Source organism: Mustela erminea, chromosome 18 (genome assembly GCF_009829155.1).
Source record: "Mustela erminea isolate mMusErm1 chromosome 18, mMusErm1.Pri, whole genome shotgun sequence".
NCBI classification, from domain to species: Eukaryota; Metazoa; Chordata; class Mammalia; order Carnivora; family Mustelidae; genus Mustela; species Mustela erminea.
The window spans coordinates 47,675,219-47,696,444 of record NC_045631.1 but is presented as its reverse complement, the minus strand read 5'-3'; the positions used below and the strand labels follow the sequence as shown (position 1 = coordinate 47,696,444).

General features: G+C 44.9%; 1 protein-coding gene across 6 annotated transcripts in view; it reads right to left on the bottom strand.

Annotated features, from left to right (window-relative positions):
• Positions 1-15,788, bottom strand: part of MILR1 (mast cell immunoglobulin like receptor 1) — a 28,215-nt gene extending 12,427 nt beyond the window's left edge. For 4 of the 6 annotated variants that reach the window (XR_004280401.1, XM_032319936.1, XM_032319934.1 and 1 more), the window contains exons 1-6: positions 15,658-15,787; positions 15,523-15,565; positions 13,109-13,263; positions 12,715-12,990; positions 3,323-3,610; positions 1,566-1,676 (exon numbers count right to left, since the gene is read on the bottom strand). Coding sequence is in view for 4 of the 6 variants with exons in the window: in XM_032319936.1 (XP_032175827.1) it covers positions 1,566-1,676; positions 3,323-3,610; positions 12,715-12,990; positions 13,109-13,263; positions 15,523-15,565; positions 15,658-15,775 (991 nt within the window). In the remaining 2 variants the exon portion in view is untranslated. Of the gene's footprint in view, positions 1-1,565; positions 1,677-3,322; positions 3,611-12,714; positions 12,991-13,108; positions 13,264-15,522; positions 15,566-15,657 lie in introns of all 6 variants that reach the window. The other 2 variants (XR_004280402.1, XM_032319937.1) reach the window with 2 other exon arrangements.
• Between the last annotated feature and the right edge of the window lie 5,438 nt (positions 15,789-21,226).

The following is a 21,226-nucleotide window of genomic DNA, read 5'->3' as shown; positions in this document are numbered from 1 at the left end:
ACGTGAAGGAGGCTGGTGCTGAGACACACTGTTGTGTACGCATATCTTGATATTCCTCTACACTTGCATGCCAAGTGAAAAGGCCATTTTGAAATCTTAAGTAGAGGTGATCTTAAGAGTTGAAGAGCGAAGAGCAGTGGCTAAGTAAGGCCTGATGTAGCCCTGAGGGTAGGCTGAGGGCAGTGGCGCTCTTGTTGGCCTTCATTGACTGAGCTTCCTTGGAGGGACAGAGCCAGCCAGCACACTGACAAGTATAAGGCAAGGCTTTAGCCTTTACGGAGCTGGCACTCAGAACCCACCACCTCGTTTGCAGGGCCGGGTGCACAGTGAAAATTTAGGGCCTCTTTTTTTTTTTTTTTTTTTTAAAGATTTTATTTATTTATTTGACAGAGAGAAATTACAAGTATACTGAGAGGCAGGCAGAGAGAGAGAGAGAAGGAAGCAGGCTCCCTGCTGAGCAGAGAGCCCGATGCGGGACTCGATCCCAGGACCCTGAGATCATGACCTGAGCCGAAGGCAGCGGCCTAACCCACTGAGCCACCCAGGCGCCCAATTTAGGGCCTCTTGTTAGAAAATTATGAAGATCTGTGCACCCATGTTCATGACAGCCGTATTTGCCGTAACCAAAAGGTGGAAGCCAGCCAAGGGCGTATTGCCAGATGAGCGGATAAACTTAGTGTATATCCGCATATGTATCTATGGGTCTGTCTGTAGCAGAAGACCCTTCAGCTCTAGAAATGGAGGAGTTTCTGACACATGCCCAACGTGGATGAATCTCAAGGATATTCTGCTGAGGGAGATGAGCCAGTCACAGAAGGGGAGATACCGTAGGAGTCCATCATTAAGGTCCCCCGAGTAGCCAAATTCATAGAGACAGAAGGAAGAGTAGAGGTTGGCAGGGGCTAGGGGGTGGGGGGACTGATGGGGGAGGGTGTAATGTGGAGGAGTTTCAGTTTTGCAAGATAAGAAAAGGTCCGTGCGTGGGTGGTGATGGCAGTTGCACGGCAACGCCACACCCAATGTCATCGAGCTGTATACTTGACAGGGGTCAAGAGGGCGAATTATATTGGTATGTGTATTTTACAAATTAAAAAATAATTTTAAAGAGAGTAAAAAAAAAAAAAGTATTCAGATTTGGAAGACAGTGACAACAAAGCACAAAACCCAGTGAAGGGCTCTTCTTAGTGCGGGGGCCTTGTGTGACCGCACAGGTCACATACCTCCAAGCCATCAAAACAAGAAGGGTTTCACTAGAGAAATGAGAACGAGCCTAGGTTGTTAGAAAATTATGAAGATCTGTGCAGCCATGTTCGTGACAGCAGTATTTGCTGTAGCCAAAAGGTGGAAGCCAGCCAAGAGCGTATTGCCAGATGAGCAGCAATATGAGTGTCCTTTCATAAGCCATGCAGGAAGTTGGCTTCATTTACCTTCGCCTTTTGCATCTTTTCCTTCTCTCTTCGTTTCCCTCATATCCCATTTTGTATTTCCCTTTCCCTTCCTCTTCTTCACCTTCTCTTTTGCTTTCTGTACCCAACTCCCATAGCAAACAAAGCCAAAGAACTTACTTGCTTTGTACTTTGGTAGTATCCGAAATGCCAGAATTGAGATGATTACAATTAGCACCAGCAATAACCCTGGAAGCAGTACCTGCAGGCAGAAAGGACAGCTGTCTCCACCTGGAAGAAGACAGCATTCATGGTCACCACCCAGCTTTCTTTTCCAATGACATTGAACTGTTGGAATGTTCTGGAAAAGGCAGTCACCACTGTCTCCCAAGCTAACTAATGTACGGTTCACCCCAGTCCCCAGGCTGCTATGGACACCTGCCACTCTTGAGAGTTAAGTTGTTAGTGAAGTTCTGGAAGTCACGACCAAGTACATCTTCCACACGGGGTCACACAAGGAAGAGAAAAGCAGCGTAGCATTTAACAGATGGATTCCTGGCAGCATTGTTAGGATCATAAGGCTCAGAAGAGCCTGGTCATTTATTGGGCAAAGCCCTTAGTCACACTGGCATGATTTATGTCCCCTAAACAGCTACCATTCATTATTAACCACACCCCAGACACTGTGTTAAGCCCTTTACATGCATTGCCTTATTTACCTCATTGTTATCGCTCCCACTTTACAAATGAGTCAAGTAAGGCTCAGAGGGCTTAAATGACTTTCCTGCGGTCACACAGCTAGTAAATGGAAGGGCTGTGACTGTAGGCTTTTTAAAAGCCTGATTCTGGGGCCTGAGTCCTACAGGCTGCCTCATTTGTTAGAACTTACTGACCACCAGGGTGTGGGCTCTGTTCTGAGGATGAGGCTGGGTGAGGTGTTCACAGCCCAGCATGCTTTACTGCCTTAGCTAACCTCTTTTTCATTCTATCCTTCTCTTACCTCAACGAGTGTCCTTTCGTAAAGACCTGGAAAGGCAGGTTTGAATCTCGAATTCTCAAACTCCTTAGAGTTCTGCACCAGAACATGGCAGCATGGAGAAAGCCAGCCCCAGTCCCAGCCCCAGCCCTACCCACCTTTCCACTCAGGCTCAGACCCGCACCCTAAGGGGTCTTGTGTGCACACAGACCCTCCAGCCTGCGTGTACAAACGTTGTCCATGCCCCCACAAACAGCCCCCTTCATTCGGGGCCGGGGATGCTCAGTTCCTTTCTGTGGTACAGTCTTGGGAGGATGAGCCGAGAATGAGATTTGTGTAGGCCCTGGAAGGTGGGTTCTGACCTGATTGGGTAGGGAATTCGGGTCCAGGTGCCCAGGATATGGTTTAGGAAAGTGGGGATATAGGCCCCAGGTGGGGACATTCTCATGTTTCCCCCTGAACTCCTCAGCCAATGGAAAGATGCATAGTCCCCAAGCACTAGAATAGCGCCCTCCAAAACAGCATCAGGACAGGAGCCCTTCTCACCCCCAGGGGGGTCCTGGAGGTCTACACTCACCAGCCCTTGACAGAGGGCAGCAAACAGCCAAGCAGGTGGGCGCAGGTGTTAGAGGTCAATGGAAAAGCAAGGGAGAATCAAAACCCAGCAGCTCTGAGATGCAGATTCTGATGTGATTGCTTAGAACTGGGCAGTGGCAGATCAAGGCAGGAACAAGGGTCAAGTTAGGAAGTCTCCCTACAAGGTCGCTTCCTGACTTAGCGTCTAGGCTTGTCTTCTTCCTTTTATTGGCAGAAAGAAACCCCATCAGGGTTTGTGTGGAACCTCCTAAAGGAAAGGCATTTGGATGCAGATGGCCAACGTGGGAAGTAGGTGGGCAGAGGAGAAGCTGTAGTTTCTGGAAGCAAATCCAAAGCCTGTGGTAAAAGCTCAGGTAGCCCTTACCTGGTGCGGGATTGATGGAGACTGGTTGACTGTATCTTTCGTGGTCAGGCAACTCGTTTTTAGCTTTGCACTTATATTCTTCCCTTTCTCCAGCATTGTTCTTGGTTATGTTGAATTCAGCAGGCTCCCTTACATGCTTGGATATAGGTGGTGATATGGCAATATCTTTTTCAAAGAAAGTATAACTGATGGGCAAAGAGCCATTGAATGAGATACAACGCAGTATTAAATGTTGGTCTGTTTCTGTGTTAATGACACGAATGTTCAACACTGGTGTGATCACTGGGTCTAGAAAAATGAATGTTTGTGTTAATGTGATAAGCAGATTGGATTCAGTCACTCAGTCCACAAACATAGATCAAACCCCTACTCTGTTCCCAACCGTGGACACAAAGATGAATGAGACCTGTCTTGAGACATCAACAAGCTGGCAGCCTATTAAGAAAGACCGATGGTGTGTGGTTAGCTCCACTCAGTGCGGCACAAGCCAGGTGCTAAGAATGCCAGAGGGTGGAGGGTGTCTCTATGCTTTGAGGAATCAGAGCACAAACTTGCCTTTCATCAGAAGCACGCTCTGGTCATTATTGAGAATGAGTATAATTTTATCAAAGATCTAGTTCAAAGTGTAAAGTTCGGAGGTGCTTTTATTCCTAATCTTTATAAGGGTTTTTTTTTAATCAAAGAAATCTAAAAATATCATCTTTTCTAACTATATTTTTATTTATAGAATTCAGCTATACAATTATCTTCTACTTCCTCCCACAAACAGGAAGTAACCCTGATAAATAGATTCAAGGGAATTTTTCAACAGGAAGTACGTGGGTCTGCTAGATTCTGTCAGTTCATACCCTATTTTGTGGGAGAATCCAGCTATATTATTTATTTTATAATTCATTAATAGGGGGCCTGAGTGGCTCAGTTGGTTATGCGTCTGTCTTCCGCTCAGGTCCTGATCCCGGGGTCCTGGGATTGAGCCCTTTGTGGGCTTCCTGCTCAGTGGGGAGACTACTTCTCCTTTTCCCTCTGCCCCCCCCACACCCTCCCCCGCTCATCCTCCTTCACTCACTCACTCTCAAATAAAAAAGAACTGATTCATTCATAAAGCAGAATTACAGGAAAGGAAGGAAAATTGTTGAGTATCCCTCATGTGCCAGGCTTTCTATTCACATTACCTCATTTCACAATAGTACTACACAATAGTACTACACAATAGTACTACACAATAGTACTACAAGGAAGATAGTTTCATGCCCATTCCACAGAGGAGCAAACTGTGATTCAGAGAGGTTAAGAAGCTTGCCCAGGGTCCCTCAGTTCCTAAACAGTGGATCCAGTTGGCTTGGACCAACTCCCCAGCAGATTTTTTCTTTAAACAGTATCAGTTTAAACAGAAACAGTGAAATACAGGGATCAAAGTGTGAGTACAATCATAGAAAATAGTTAAGAGTCTCCTTACTCCACTCTCCCACCCCTGAGCAGGAATCCTTGGGGAAACATCCTTCACAGAGCAGCACCCGGAACAGTGGCCTCCAAGAACGACTTTGGGAATAATAATGGTGGCCTCGGAAAGCAACCTGGGGAATAGTGTGGAGAGCCATCCAGCAGATGCAAGGAGTCACGTAGACGAAAATGCCTGAGATTAAGGAAGTGAGAATGATTGGCTAGGTAGGGTATGGGTGCGCTCGTGGCTGATGCATGAACAGCACCAGGAGCCAAGAGAGAAATGCATGATTACTGCTTGAGAACAATAGAGCCCTCTGTGGTTACATAAGGGTTCACGAGGAGACCGAGTGCACAGGGCAGTGACTAGATAACTGGGCTGGACCGCCTACATGTATATATTGCCAGAACTTGCTTGAGAGAGGAGTAGAAGTAAAAGTAATAGTAGTAGTAGAAGTAGAAGTAATAATAGAAGTAGAAGTAGAAGTAGTAGTAGTAGTAGTAGAGACGCTAATAGAAACCCTAATAAAGAAGTTTGCTCCTCATCACGTTTGCGGGTCGTTCTTGCTGGCGAGAGCGACAACTGGTGCCGACAACCCGGGAAACTGTCCGCATCGCAAAACGGAGATTGAGATAGAGCAACGATAAGGTAAAGAGTGCACCTATTTCTGTCTAGTGAGTGACAGGGAAAGTTCCTAGGATTAGGACAATACAAGTGAAAGTTTCCTCAGGATGGGGAACGAGTTTAGTAGACGTAGAATGGAAGATCCCCTAAAAGACGTTCTCAAGATGAACGGTACCCCCTTAAAGGCAAAAACAGCCAGGGCCTTTTTAAAAGAAGTAGCAGAGATTGCCCCCTGGTTTATAGAAGAAGGGCTCCTAAATGTGCCACAATGGAAACACCTGAGCGAGGATTTAAAACGCTGCCCCTCTACATCCCCGGGGACTCTCGCCGTGTGGTCCCTGGTGAAAGTATGTTTGCATTCCCCCCGAGAGCCCCTGCAGCAAGCAGTACTACAGGGAGGGGAAGTTTTTGAGCAAGTGAAAGAAGAATCCCGTAAGGGCTCCTCCCGAGACTCGGGCTCCTCCCGAGACTCTGACCTTGAAAGCGAAAGCTCAGAAGGGATGTCAGAAAGCGAGTTGCAGGAGCTAGGAAAGATAGAGGCAAACAACAAGAAGGAGGAATCTCCCGGTCTCCAGACAGATTTGGAAGCCATGAGGCAACGACTTGAGGATAAAGAGGCGGAATTGCAAAAGGTATTAGGAGAATTAAGAGTGCAGGGAGAAGTAATGGCGCAGCTGAGAGCAGGGGCGGAAGCCGCAGTTGTGGCACAATCGAAAGTTACGCCGCTTCCGCATTCTAGCCCCACAGCGCCACCCCATGAGTGGCCCACCTTATAAGCCCAGCTGCACCAAGACGTGCTATTGTTCGGGCTGCGCCGCGGAGAATTGGAGAGAGGTCCTTGGCCCGGGGAAAGGTTTTTTTCCAGTGTTAGAAGATCAGAATCATCAGAGGTACCACCAGCCACTAGATTTTAAGTTGGTGAAGCAACTGAAGGAGGCAGTTAGCAGCTATGGGCCCCAAGCAGCCTTTACGGTCTCCCTTGTGGAGTCGCTGGGAGCACTCTACCTCGCTCCCGAGGATTGGGCCAACTTGACCAGGGCGGTATTAAGTGGAGGACAATATCTAGAATGGAAAATCCAAAATCAGGACAATTGTCTGGACACGGCACGGAGAAATGCAGCCGCAGGTAACCCGCAATGGAATTTGGAAATGCTGACAGGCACGGGGCCATACCTCGGGGCCCAAGTGCAGAGTACATACCCCCCTGCGGTGTATCAACAGATAGCCACGGCAGCCCTCAGGTCTTGGAAGACTCTGAGAGGGGCAGGAGACTTGCAAGGCCAATTATCCAAACCCGACCCGGTGCTTAGATGGCACCGAGGTTCCCTTTGTGTTTTCCCACAGGATGCGCCTGCTCCACTCTGGATGCCGGAACGCCTCACCAGGCTGGTGGCCGTGGAACCTGTGGAGGATGCTGCTAATGATGATGATAGCAACGACGACCGTCCTGCAACCTGTCCCCGTGAAGGCGGAGTCAATTCAACTGTGGCCGAGACAAGAGACTGCCCAGCTTCAAGCCCTTCTTCAAATGGCTCAGCATAGAGTGCAATCTTCTCACCCTAACTCATGTTTGTTACTGACGCTTAAAGCTTTGTGAGCTCTTTATTCTCTCACTTCCCTTCTCTGACGCATGCATGGTATGTTGTAGGAACAATTGTAGGAGTACTAGTGGTAATCATTCTTTTCATGTGCCTCTTGCCTTGTGTACTTAAAATTATATTCGCAGAAGTTTATAAGGTAAAAGCTATCGTACGTAACCACCAGCTAATCACTCGCAATAGGCTCAAAGTACCACCTTGAATGCCACTCAAGTATCTCTTGGCTCCGTCAGCGATTGGGTTAGTATGTCATAACAATCAGTCTCATTCCTCAAATACGGGGCAGGCATAAGAGCCCTGATCATGTTGATGATTCTGGCTCAAGTACTCCTTCTAAAATGCATCTGTGGAATTGCGCGACAACAGCGGCTATAGCAACGGGCTTTGGTCTAAGCCATGATGGCTCTGGAGGCTGGTACCTCCCCCCAAATATGGCTTAGTATGCTGGATCGGTAGTCAAAGACGGGTAAGACTGATCCCACACCATAGCAACCTAAGACAGGGGCTCTTCGACCAGGGGGAGTACCCGATGACGGGTAAGCATGTGTGCTGAGGATTGGCAACCTAAGACAGGCACGATCCCTGCCATATAAACAAATAAAAAAGGGGGAGCTGTGGAGAGCCATCCAGCAGATGCAAGGAGTCACGTAGACGAAAATGCCTGAGATTAAGGAAGTGAGAATGATTGGCTAGGTAGGGTATGGGTGCGCTCGTGGCTGATGCATGAACAGCACCAGGAGCCAAGAGAGAAATGCATGATTACTGCTTGAGAACAATAGAGCCCTCTGTGGTTACATAAGGGTTCACGAGGAGACCGAGTGCACAGGGCAGTGACTAGATAACTGGGCTGGACCGCCTACATGTATATATTGCCAGAACTTGCTTGAGAGAGGAGTAGAAGTAAAAGTAATAGTAGTAGTAGAAGTAGAAGTAATAATAGAAGTAGAAGTAGAAGTAGTAGTAGTAGTAGTAGAGACGCTAATAGAAACCCTAATAAAGAAGTTTGCTCCTCATCACGTTTGCGGGTCGTTCTTGCGGGTCGAGAGCGACAGAATAGCACCAACAGGACATTCTTCCAATGGAACTCTACCCTGTAATTTTCGGGAAGGGGCAGGTGAAACATTCACGAGGAGGCAGAGAGCACAGATTCCTCTCTCAGATGGGATGATCCAAACAAGACCAAGGATTGGTATCTCAAGTGACTGGGAAAATGTACACTTCCCTGAGAGTCTGTATAAAGACTGGTAAAGGGCATCACAGCATCACAGTGATCAGAGTAAGGGAGTACCTACTTGTCACTAAACCAGCTATATTTTTATAAATGTCAAAGATCCCTTTTAAGACTCATTCAGCTGCCACCTTTCCCGTAAGACCTTTCCTAAATCCTCCAAACTGATGCGCTTCCTCTTCTGCCTCCCATCCTCATTATATGATCCATCGGGATGTCTCATGGTCCCCTCAAATAGAACCTGTTTGAAACTGAACACTAGCTACTCTACTAATAATTGAATAATCAATAGGTAGATAAACATATACTAAAACGCCATTGTTCAAGAAATGTTTTTTTTTTAAATTAGCCAAATGGCTTTTTTTTTTTTTTTTAAAGATTTTATTTATTTATTTGCCAGAGACAGAGGGAGAGAGAGAAAGCGAGCGAGCACAGGCAGACAGAGAGGCAGGCAGAGGCAGAGGGAGAAGCAGGCTCCCCGCCGAGCAAGGAGCCCGATGTGGGACTTGATCCCAGGATCCCAGGATCATGACCTGAGCTGAAGGCAGTCGCTTAACCAACTGAGCCACCCAGGCGTCCCAAGAAATGTTTTTATTTATATTTTCATTCATCCATCCAGCCATCCACCCAACCATTCACTTATTTTATCAGGGGAAGAAGAGTTAACATGAGATCTGTTTTCTTAAAATTTTAAGTGCTCAATACAGTATTATTAACTGTATGCACAATGTTGTAAAGCAACATCTGGAGAACTTACACATCTGGCATACCCAAGACTTTATATCCGTTAAACAAGTTTCCATTTTCCCCAGCTCCCCGTTCCTCCAATTTTCCCCATCTCAATAAATGCACCATTCCTCATCAACTGATCGCATTAGATATCTGGAAATCATTCTTGATTCCTTTCTCACCTTCATGAACTTTGAATCCAAATCTGATCATCTAACAAGTCCTGCTCTTTCTTCCCCCAAAATATATCTTGAATCCACCAACCTCTGTCCATCCTCACCATTGTCTCTTAGATGACTGCAAAAACCTCCCAACCATCCCCAACTTTTACTCTTGCCCCACCTCATCTAGAATGGAATAACTTTGAAGAGGATGATTGGGTCATAGGCCCAGCCTGACTTGGCCCCTTCCCTCTCCAGTCTCATTTGGGAACACAGTCCCCTAATCTGACCTTCAGCCATACCAGCCTCCTGTTAGGTCCTTCCCAACCAGCCAAGTTGGGAAGTTGGAGCCCAACTCCAACTTCCCAAGTTGGAGCCCTCGCACAGGCTATTGACCCTTGACTATTGACCCTCTTTCCCTGTCTCCTCACGTAGCTAATTCCTTCTCATTCTTCAGGGCTCTACTTAAATGTCATCCCCTTTGAAAAGCTTTCCCTAACTACCCTAAGCAGAATGCCCCACCATCCCCTGCTTCTTCTGTCCTTCACAGCGTCAGTTTATTTTTCCTTCATAACAATCAACAAAGTTTGTGATTATCAATTTGTCTGGGTACTTGGGTTTTGTGCCTCCCCGACTAGACTGTAAGCTCTGCCAGAGCAGAAACAAATGTAGAGCCAGGACTTGGCCCATTTGGGATGTCATTAATATTTGATGAGTGAACCAGCGATCAATGAATTTGAATCCCTGCTGGGCTGGGGACAAGAACATGTCTTAGGCATCACTGAAAATCCAGCAACGCCCAACATAATTACTTGTACAGGCTAAGCACTCGATAGATACCTACTAATCTGTTCTAAGTGAAGAGGAAATAGTTTCATAATCTGTCAAAATCGTTCTACAGGACAGGGTAGCTGCTGTAACAAGTTGCAGGAAACGTGTGCATCTACTTGGAAGGCAGGATGTGGGGAGATTTTATACACCTCTGTGGGACAGAAGCTCAGCAAATGAAGACTTGGGGTTTTTTCATCATTAATTAATGGCTTCAGCCATTGAGTTCATCAGTCATCTACAACGGGGCCTATTCCTTGCAGGAGTGCAGGCCCCTCTTATTCAAACAGAGGAAACCTACACCAGTGATGGGTCTTGCCATCCTTTCTCACACTGAACCTCAGTGATTTGAAGGGCATTCAGATGCTTTCCCTGCCAATGAGTGCCTTCTCTCTTCACCCCATTCCGCCCACAGTAGACAGCGACTCTCACCCAGAGTTAAAGCCAATGTTAGGAATGTACTGCTTATCTTCTCAACTCATATTTGAAGGATTGAGGACTGGAGATATATCAAAGTTGTGGCCAAAGGGAAGGTCTCAGGTTGCATAGGGAGCCCATGGTACACAGGTCCCCCAGTGCTCACCGCATTGCTCTTTCTGTAATACCATGCTGCCCCGTCCAGCCTGAGGCAGCCTACACTGACCATCAGAGAATATTATCAGCTGGGGGATAGTCGGACACTTAACTGACCGAGCCCCATGCAGGCACCCCGACTATCACTGATCTTTTTTAAAGATTTTATTTATTTATTTGAGAGATCGAGAGAGCGAGCACAAGCAGGGGGCAGAGGGAGAAGCAGGTTCCCCGTGGAGCAGGGAGTCTGACATGGGGCTCGATCCCGGGACCCTGGGATTATGACCTGAGCCAAACGCAGGCGCTTAACTGACTGTGCCACCTAGGTTCTCCTATCAATGATTGTTAAGATGGTTATAACCTAAAAAGCTAAGAGCCATTGAGCTAGAGCAGTGGTGCCCAATAGAACTTTCTGTAATGATGGAAATATTCTATGTCTACATTGTCTAAAACAGCAGCTACTGGCCGGCTGTGGCTATTGAATACTTGAAATGTGACTACTAAGACTAAGGAACTGAAGTTTTTATTTCATTTAATTTTAATTAATTTGGATTTAAATGTAAATCACCCCATGTGGGTAGTGGCTACTATGCTAGAGAACACAGACCTAGGGATCAGTCAAAGATTTGATCAGTAAGTCAGAGTTTCTGTGTTTAAAAGCCTCCAGGTAGGGGCGCCTGGGTGGCTCAGTGGGTTGAGCCGCTGTCTTCGGCTCAGGTCATGATCTCAGGGTCCTGGGATCGAGTCCCGCATCGGGCTCTCTGCTCAGCAGGGAGCCTGCTTCCCTCTCTCTCTCTCTCTGCCTGCCTCTCCATCTACTTGTGATTTCTCTCTGTCAAATAAATAAATAAAATCTTTAAAAAAAATAAAAAAAAATAAAAGCCTCTAGGTACAGTGCACACATATTAGCTGGAAACTCTCTCTTCTTCTCCTAGGAATCCACTATCAAGGTCGCCTTTAAAAACGAGACCATTAATGCTAGGTTGTGAGAGGTTTAGGGTGGGAAGATGGGAGAGAAAAATATAGCTGTAGTAAGATGTGGTTAGGCAAGATGAGTGCTGGTTGACGGGGCACCCGGTAGGTGGTCCCTGCAGAAGGAGAAGGTGGGAAAGTTCTGGCACTTTGAAGACCCTTGCCGCAGTGTCCACTACTGATTCTAAGACTCCTTGAATCTCCAAAGGAAAAAGTAACTTTTGCCTACATGATGGGAATCCTAGAATAAAGGATCTAGAAAAGATCTCAACAATTTCCCAAATGGTTCGTGCAAAACTTTTTGTCTAAGGCAATCAGGCTACTCTTACCGGAAACAGGGAGAGAAGTCTTTGGAAGAGGAATGCGGGGCTGCAGAGATGTTGTTCCTCAAGTGCCAGCCACTGTGTTTGGCCCCTCTACCTGCTACCCTGCACCCAGCTGAATACGACTTATCTCTGGAAGCCGGGAAGGCACAAGCTGAGCTGTTGGTCATGATCCTTTCTCCTTAAACAGGAGTACTTGGTTCAGTCAACAACCCCAGCCACGGGGGGCTCCACGAACATCCTGCCTTGATTTGTTAGACCTATGCATGATCAGCAAATATCTATCTCAATTTCAAACCCCCTCCCAGGACCTCAATGGTTGGAGCTCTGTTTGAAATCAGGCCCCTCTTCTTCTGGTATTATGTTTTTAAAACTGACAGAGAGAGGGGGGAAAAAAAAAACTTATCCAGGAAGGAAAATTGGAATGGACATTTAATATTTCATATTAAGTCTGGCAATGATGACCCTATGTATTATTATTTAAATAAATCTTCTATTAATCATTTTTTGAAAAGTCTTTAGAGGAGAAAGTAAAATGGACTTATTAAGAATAAAGAACTCAGGGCACCTGGGTGGCTCAGTGGGTTAAAGCCTCTGCCTTCGGCTCAGGTCATGATCCCAGGGTCCTGGGATGGAGCCCTGAATCGGGCTCTCTGCTCAGCAGCGGGCCTGCTCTCCCCAACCCCTGCCCACCCACCTCTCTCTCTGCCTGCCTCTCTGCCTACTTGTGATCTCTGTCAAATAAATAAATAAAATCTTTAAAAATTAAAAAAAAGAGAGAGAGAGAATACAGATCTCAGTGACATACTCTTCAGGCTCCTGAGTGAGTATTTGCAGGGGAGCAGAGAACCCACTGTAGAAGAGGAAAGAGTCCCACAAATCACAGGGACCCCCAGGAACAAGTGCTGTACTTACCCACAAATGTGAAGTTGAACTCACGGCTGTATTTGACCATTGAACAGTTAGAAACTTGGGCTTTGCATTTGTAAGGGCCCAGCTCATGGGCTTCTGAGATGCTCAGGTTAAAAATCATGGGTTCACCTTTTCCAGTATGGGTTCTCAGGTGTTTTTCACGCCGAAACAAAAAATAGGTGATCTGTAGTGACTCGTTCTGGTTGGAACAGGTGAGGGATACATTTTGACCCCTCGTGACCACTTTCGTTTCCGAGTCCAAACTTGGAGAATGGAATTCTGGAAAACAGAGTAACACAAGAAAAAGCCTTTGTGAATGTCCCTTAATAACTGAACGGTAATCTGGCCACTGCTTATGGGTCAAGGTTGTAGAGACACTGGTTCCTGGAAAATTTACTTGCTGCATAGCTAGGCCAACCTGTGTGCAAGGAAGCATTCCCACCTACAAAAGCTCCTTCCAGTGATGCACGGGGGGCCTTGACAAGCTTTCTGATGCTTGCCACCTCTTCTGCCCCTGAGAGCTTGAAGGGAGACTCTGATTTTTTTTTTCCCTATTTCAAATTAATTTCAAGTTAATTGACATACAGTGTAATGTTAGTTTCAGATGTACAATTTAGTGAAGTGCACTCTTAACCCTGGCTATGCTGACTTAGAGATAGTGATTGATGGCTTGTATCTTTAAAAGATGAGGCTTTTTTGGTTAACATAACAGTACCATTATCACACCTGAAAATTAATGTTTTTAAAATGTCATAAAATGGGGCACCTGGGTGGCTCAGTCAGTGAAGCATCTGCCTTCAGTTCAGGTCATGATCCTGGGGTCTTGGGATCAAGCTCCACATTGAGCTCCCTGATCTGCAGGGAGTCTGCTTCTCCCTCTCCCTCTGCTGCTCCCCCTGCACTGCTCTCTCTCTCTCTCTCTCATATAAATAAATAAAATCTTTAAAAATAAAATAAAATGTCATCAAACATCTAATTAGTGTTCAAATTTCCCTAGTTGTCTGTTGCTGTTGTTTTTGGATACAAAATGTCCCACTGTAGTTAGTTGATATGTTTCTTCTGTCTTCTATTTATTTGTTTATTTTTAAAGATTTTATTTATTTGACAAAAAGAGCTACAGCGAGAGAGGGAACACAAGCAGGGGGAGTGGGAGACAGAGAAGTAGACTTCTTGCCAAGCAGGGAGCCCGATTCAGGGCTCCATCCCAGGACCCTGGGATCAGGACCTGAGCTGAAGGCAGGCACTTAACCGACTGAGACACCCAGGTGCCGTCTAGGATTTTATCCTCCAGAGATGCTCTCAACCTTTCATGCATCCGCAAGTGTTTCCTGCAAGGACGTTTATAGTAGCGTTGTTTACATTACAAAGAAAAAAATGGAACAGTCAGTAAAGGGGATGGTTACGTGAACCACGGCTGAGCTGTATTAGGAAACACCATGCAGTTGTTATAAAAAGGGAACAGAGTCTGCATCTACTGCTTACAAGGATGTCTGTGATTACTGTTATCTTAAAAAAAAAAAAAAAAAAGGACAAGTTATGGAAGAGTTTGTTTACTCTAGAACCAACTAGAGAACGGCTGATGATAGCTCATGGAAGTGGAAGAGAACTGGAGGGCATAACAGCACTTTCCAATTCCATGTAGTAACAGTGGTAGAGATCGTTCATTATATCCTGGTATTTGGGTCAAACAAAAACTGACGTGCTTTTCCTCTGTGAAAAAGTTTAGATGATCTTATGTCTGTTTATGGGCTTAGGCTGGGTCGGTTAACTGGATAAATTGGACTTCGGGGCGCCTGGGTGGCTCAGTGAGTTAAAGCCTCTGCCTTCAGCTCAGGTCATGATCCCAGGGTCCTCGGATCTAGCTCCGCTCAGCAGGGGGCCTGCTCCTCCGCCACCCGCCCCCCCCACCTCTCTTTCTGCCTGCCTCTCTGCCTCCTTGTGATCTCTGTCTGTCAAATAAATAAATAAAATCTTTTTTAAAAATTGTACTTCGGACTTCATAGAAAAGGCATTTTTCCCTCCCCAAATAACCTGGCCTAGCATTTATTGACGGTTCACCACAGGATACGCCAGGCGCTCTGCTGAGGGACATGGCTTGTCTCACTGAGTCCTCATAAGTCCCCCACCCCTGTAGGTGCTTTTATTATCCCCACATCACAGAGGAAAGACATTAAGTGTCAAGAGACTAAGTGGGGTTTCTTCGTGTACCCAAGCTGCCTGCTGGTAAACAGAAGAACCAGGGTTAGGACCATGACCCTAGCAGGTCTAGCTCTATGATAATAAACTGCCTCCCAATATATATTTTTATTTTGTTGCTTAAATTGTTTTATAATCATTATGTAAATGATTTTCTACATTAAAAAAATAAATAAATAAAAGGCAACAGGAACACCTGAATGGCTCAGGCGGTTAAGCTCAGGTCAGGATCTTGGGGTCCTGGAATGGAGCCTGGCGGCTGGCTCTGCACTCAGCGGGGCAGGGTGTCTCTCCCTCTCTTCCTGCCCCGCTCCCTGTTCATATATACTTTCTCTCTAAGATAAATAAATCTTTAAACAAATTTTCATTGTACAAAGAACCTCAATATTTTATCTCTAAGTCTCAGAAAAGAGGCTTCAAGTCCTGGCCTCACATGGCTTCATTTTAAAAACTGTAGACTTTATAAACTGTAAACCAAAGACTTGACTCTTTGGTCGCTCATCTAAAGGCATAGAAAGACTCGATCCTGAACGGTTGCGCTGAAAGCTGACCATCCACAGCGTGTCGGTGAAAAAGGCTTTGGTAAAAAAGAGAGAAGGAAGTAAATGAAACTTACTGTTTGTTCTTCTGGTGTCACAATCCAGGGAAGCTTTTCGTACTGAAAGAGAGAAAAGGAACGTGAGAAAACCCTTTTTCCACGTCACGTTTTGGCTTGGAGAGGCAAGCTTCAGAATGGCGAATGAGCCTTACATGTCAAAGAAAAAATGCCCCAAAAGAACAGTTTGTTCAGATGTCTCCACATTCTCTCAGAAGAAACCAGAAAGGAGGGCAAAGAAGGCGTGTTGCCCATATGGGAACTCTGAGTCATTCGGGGACTTCCTCCTTTTTTTGACCAAGATAGAGAAATTGGAGTTGCTGGGACGAGCTCGAGAGAATAGGACTGATGGGTGTGACTGCGTGTTTCCCCGATGAGTTCTTGTACAAAGAGAGTGATGTGTCGGGTCACCCTAACTCTGGCTGCCTGGGAAGCTGGACAATGGGATGGAAAAGGGAAAATATGATTATGATTTTGTCTTTGCAAAAACCCACCTGATCTCTCTCTCTCTCTCTCTGGATTCAGCCTACAGCAAAAGGATTTGATGGAAGTTGGGTTTAGTCTTGGGAAGCAAATATTCTGTCTGGGGTAGATACACATAAAAGAAGCATCAGTAATGCCTCATTGTGCTACATGCTAATTCCCCAGGCCCTGCTCCAGACTTTCTAGGGATAAAACCTGGGCCTCTGAATTAGAAGAAGGGTCAGCAGTCTCACAGTCTCTACCTTACAACCCAGAGGGGCTTGTGACTCACTTTGATTTGATCTAGAATTCTCCTGGCTCTGTGAACTGGACTTGGGAGTAAAACCCCATATTCCAGTGTCACCAGTCTGAGTTGGGGAGTGGGAAGTGTTGAGGGGCTTCCCAACTGGATGGAGCTGTGACCTGGCCGGGCGCCTTTGGTAGTGATTTCTGTTACCACTATCGGGCCTGCCCTATAGGTCTGGTACTTTCCTGTGGACAAGTGCCCTCTCTTTGGGGAAGCCAGTTCCCTGCCCAGGTACACATTCTTCTGGGACACTGCCCAAACTCCTGTGTTCAGTCACTCTAGGTGCTCCTTGCTTGGGCTCCCCAGGTCCCATCCTGTGGCGGTCAGTCATTCTAGGTCCCACACCTGGCCATCACTGGGGAACTGAGCAAAGCCAGGGTCTGCCTCCTGGCCACCACCATCTGCAAGCCAACATGAGTTACCTCTCAGTGCCTAGAAGGCCTTTATTCCCTTCTGACAGTAAAAGTTACTCCTTCAGCACCTACTCTTCAAAAAAACATGACCCTCAGTGCCTGACAGTGATTTTCCATTTAGGGATACTGGTGGTCATTTCTCTCACTAAAGAGAGGGAGGGAAAGAACCTCACAAGTTTAATCTCTGGTGGGATGATCCTTCATGTCAGAATTTTTGCCCAAGGGTTTTTGCAGAAGTTTTTACAGACATTGCTGTTTTGACACTTTCCCACCAATATCTCATGCATCCTTGCCTGGCCTGGGGTTGGGGGTGTGGGTGGTGGGGCTAATTCCTGGGAACTTTCATGACCAGGAGGAACCGGGAAGGGGGTGATACTTTCAGAGAAGCTGATGTGTCGGGGGCATTTTCTCCATGTGAAACTCAGCTGGGTTGGGAAACTTACAGACCACAGCTTGGACACAAAGACAGCTGAGGAAACCAGAGGAAGTGCTACTTACAGCCGTTAGCAAACACTGGTTGCTAGGAGTGCATTAGTGGGGCCCCAGGAAAGGAAAGTAATTTGTCTAGGGTTACAGAATAAATCAAGAGTGAAGTCTCAAATGGAAAAAGGAAAAGTTTATCCATGGACCTGTCACATTTACTAAAGTAAAGTTAGTATATTCCTTTCTGTTGTCTAAGAGCTTTACACTGATAATTTCATTTAATCCTTATAAAATCTCTATGAGGTATGCAGAGGTATTAAAAATATTTAACCACCAAATAAAACAAAACACACAGGGGAAAAATAAAACAAAACAAAACTAACAACCAGCAGAGCAATGGAAATACATAGCTCAATGCACAGATCAAAAATTTAAAAATATATCCCTTCACCACCCCCTCTTTTATCTCTAAATAAACTAAGCTACTTAACTAGTGATGTACGTTTGTATGCAAGTTGTTAAACAAATCATTCTCATAATTTCCAAAAATTTTTTTGATGTTTAGAAATGGTTGGTGTGGTCTTTTGATACAGAGCTCGCTGGGATGACTTGATATGGAGAACCACCTTGATCTTTTCCAATGAATTCCTTGAAATAGATGGCCTTTGGACAATGTGTAGTCTCAGATAAATAGAATTTATCTTCACATCAGAATATTGTGCATGGTAGATATTTCTCCAAAGAAAATATCCAAATGGCCAACAGACACATGAAAAAAGTGCTCAACATCACTCAGCATCAGGGAAATACAAATCAAAACCACAATGAGATACCACCTCACACCAGTCAGAATGGCTAAAATTAATAAGTCAGGAAATGACAGATGCTGGTGAGGATGCTGAGAAAGGGGAACCCTCCTACACTGTTGGTGGGAATGCAAGCTGGTGCAGCCACTCTGGAAAGCACTATGGAGATTCCTCTAAAAGTTGAAAATAGAGCTACCCTATGACCCAGCAAATGCACTGCTAGGTATTTACCCCAAAGATACAAATGTAGTGATCTGAAGGGGCATGTGCACCCCAATGTTTATAGCAGCAATGTCCACAATAGCTAAACTATGGAAAGATGTCCATCCACAGAATGGATAAAGAAGATGTGGTGTAATATACACAATGGAATATTGCTCAGCCATCAAAAAATGAAATCCTGACATTTGCAACGACATGGATGGAGCTAGAGGGTATTATGCTGAGCGAACTAAGTCAATCAGAGAAAGACAATTGTCATATGATCTCACTCATATGTGGAATTTAAGAAACAAAAGAGAGGATCATAGGGGAAAGAGGAAAAAATAAAACAAGACAAAATCAGAGAAGGAGACAAACCGTACGAGACTCTTACTCATAGGAAACAAACTGAGGGTTGCTGGAGGGGAGGGGGATGGTAGGGATGGGGTAACTGGGTGATGGACATTGGGGAGGGCACTTGATGTAATGGGCACTGGGTGTTATATAAGACTGATGAATCACTGACCTCTACCTCTGAAACTAATAATATGTTATATTTTTACCAACTGAGTTTAAATTTTAAAAAAATTTTTTAAAGTTTTTTTTTTTTTTTTAATTTATTTGACGGAGATCACAAGTAGGCAGAGAAGCAGGCAGAGAGAGAAGCAGAAGCAGGCTCCCCGCTGAGCAGAGCCCGATTCAGGACTCTATCCCAGGACCCTGGGATCATGACCTGAGCCAAAGGCAGAGATTTTAACCCACTGAGCCAACCAGGCGCCCCTAAATAAAAATTTTTAAAAAGAACATTGTTCATGGTGTTAAATCTTCAACCCTCAATAAGCAATAATAATTACAAAATTTTAAAACATTTCAGCCCTTATAACGATGCTTGTAGTTTTTCTAAATCTGGTATTTCTATCATCTTATATTTCTAAATCACAAAAGTCATTTAATCTGTTAGTATAATATTTATCCTTCCATAGAACTTTACAAATACCATTTGGTAAAGTAACAGGATTCAACGCATTTGAGTCACTGTAGAATTCACTTATTTTCACTTCTGCCCCCAGACAGCAAATGTATTTTCACATAATAATTTTTTTTTTAAATACCACAATTTTCTTCTGGGAATTGATACTTTATTTTGTTTTGTACACACCCACAGGTGGTGTGCCATGTTTTCTACATTTCTCTAGTATCTTCTACTTGTCTTTCACCAAATTAATCTTGTAAATCTAAAAGTAGTGTCTCAGTTAGAATATCACTGAGGATAGAGCTCCCAAAAAGGTCTCATTTTCCAAAGACTTCACCATCTCCGTTAACCGTAATATGCAAGATTCTATAGTTCCCAAACTGTTTGTGTTGTAGGCACTACCAGCCTGCACAGGTCCAAGAACCTTCCAGTTTTCACCACCTTCATTCCCAAGTTTTGAGATACTTACTTAACTGTCTCTGAGGTTTATTTGATGAAAGGTGGTAAAAACAGAATTCCTTGGGCACACACATGAAGGTTTCAGCATGATTCACATCCTTAATGACATCACCCATAAATGACTGAAGAGTTAGACACACCCCCCCCCCACCTGCCCGAGGACCGGTTCCTAAGCCACAGAGCCTCATGTGAGTTTCATGAGTATATGACCTATGGGGGAGTGACAGAAGGAGAAGGGAAAGGGCCTGAGAAGTAGGGCTGGACAAGGGAAGGAACAAAGGAAAGAGAGGGATTCAGCTGATGTACAGCAGATCTGGGATAACCAGGATGCCTAGCCCTACCTAGCGATGGGAGCTTGTCGTGAGATGAAACCACAACTCCCTCCTCCACTACATGCAATCACGGGAACACAGGTCCACCTTCAACCAAAAATTTACTTTAGCATGTGTTAAAAGCTTTATAATTCTTGGAAGAAATTTGAAGTGGCTTCTACCACACCAGCTAACGTCCCTGCATCCAGAGCTGTGTCTTTTAGACCTGGAATTTTCCCTCTGGATCTACAAGGGTGCAGAGAGAGGCACAGGACATCCCTGCTCTTTTGCTGGCCATCACAAAAAACCGCAAATACCTATGTGCTCATCGATTGGAAACTAGTTATTTAAATTCAGGCACTTCTTATAATGGTTTTCTTTTGACACCTGGTTCTTTTATTAAATAGTTTTATTGAAATATACATATCATAAAATTAAAAGTATGCTAGTTAGGTGGTTTTTAGTATAACCACTAAGCTCTACAGCCATCACCACAATATAACTTTAGAACAATTTTACTACCCTGAGAAGAATTCCCATACATGATGAGATTTTTTGGAGACTTTTTTTTAAAAAAAATGAGGTAGTTTGGGGCGTCTGGGTGGCTCAGTCAGTTAAGCGTCTGTCATAATCTCAGGGTTCTGGAATCGAGCCCCACATTGGGCTCTCCACTCAGTGAGGGGTCTGCTTCTTCCTCTCCCTCTCCTTCTGTGGTCTCTCAAATAAATAAATAAATAAAATCTTTTAAAAAAATAAAAATGAGGTAGTGCGAGGGGCGCCTGGGTGGTTCAGTTGGCTGAGTGTCCAATTCTTGATTTCAGCTCAAGTTATGATCTCGGGGTCAAGAGACTGAGCTCGACTCAGGCTCCATGCTCTGCATGGAGTCCGCTTCAGAGATTCTCTCTCCCTCTTCCTCTACCCCTCCCCGTGCGCTCTCTAATTAATTAATTAATTAATTAATTTAAAAAAGTTAAATAAGGTGGTTCTATATAAATGGAAATATATTCATGATGGGCAAAAGGTGCAAAAAAACACGTTGCAAAAATTTATAACAAATTATCCTATTTATTTACGATAGTATATACGAGCATACATTTCTCTATAAAGTTATGTTTATGTATTTATTTGATTTATTTGTATATGCATAGAATGCTATATCTGGGAGTTTTATTTTATTTTATTTTACTTATTTTTTTAAGATTTTATTTATTTATTTGACAGACAGAGATCACAAGTAGGCAGAGAGGCAGGTGGGGGGTGGGGGGAAGCAGGCTCTCTGTTGAGCAGAGAGCCTGATGTGGGGCTGGATCCTAGGACCCTGAGGTCATGACCTGAGCCGAAGGCAGAGGCTTTAACCCACTAAGCCACC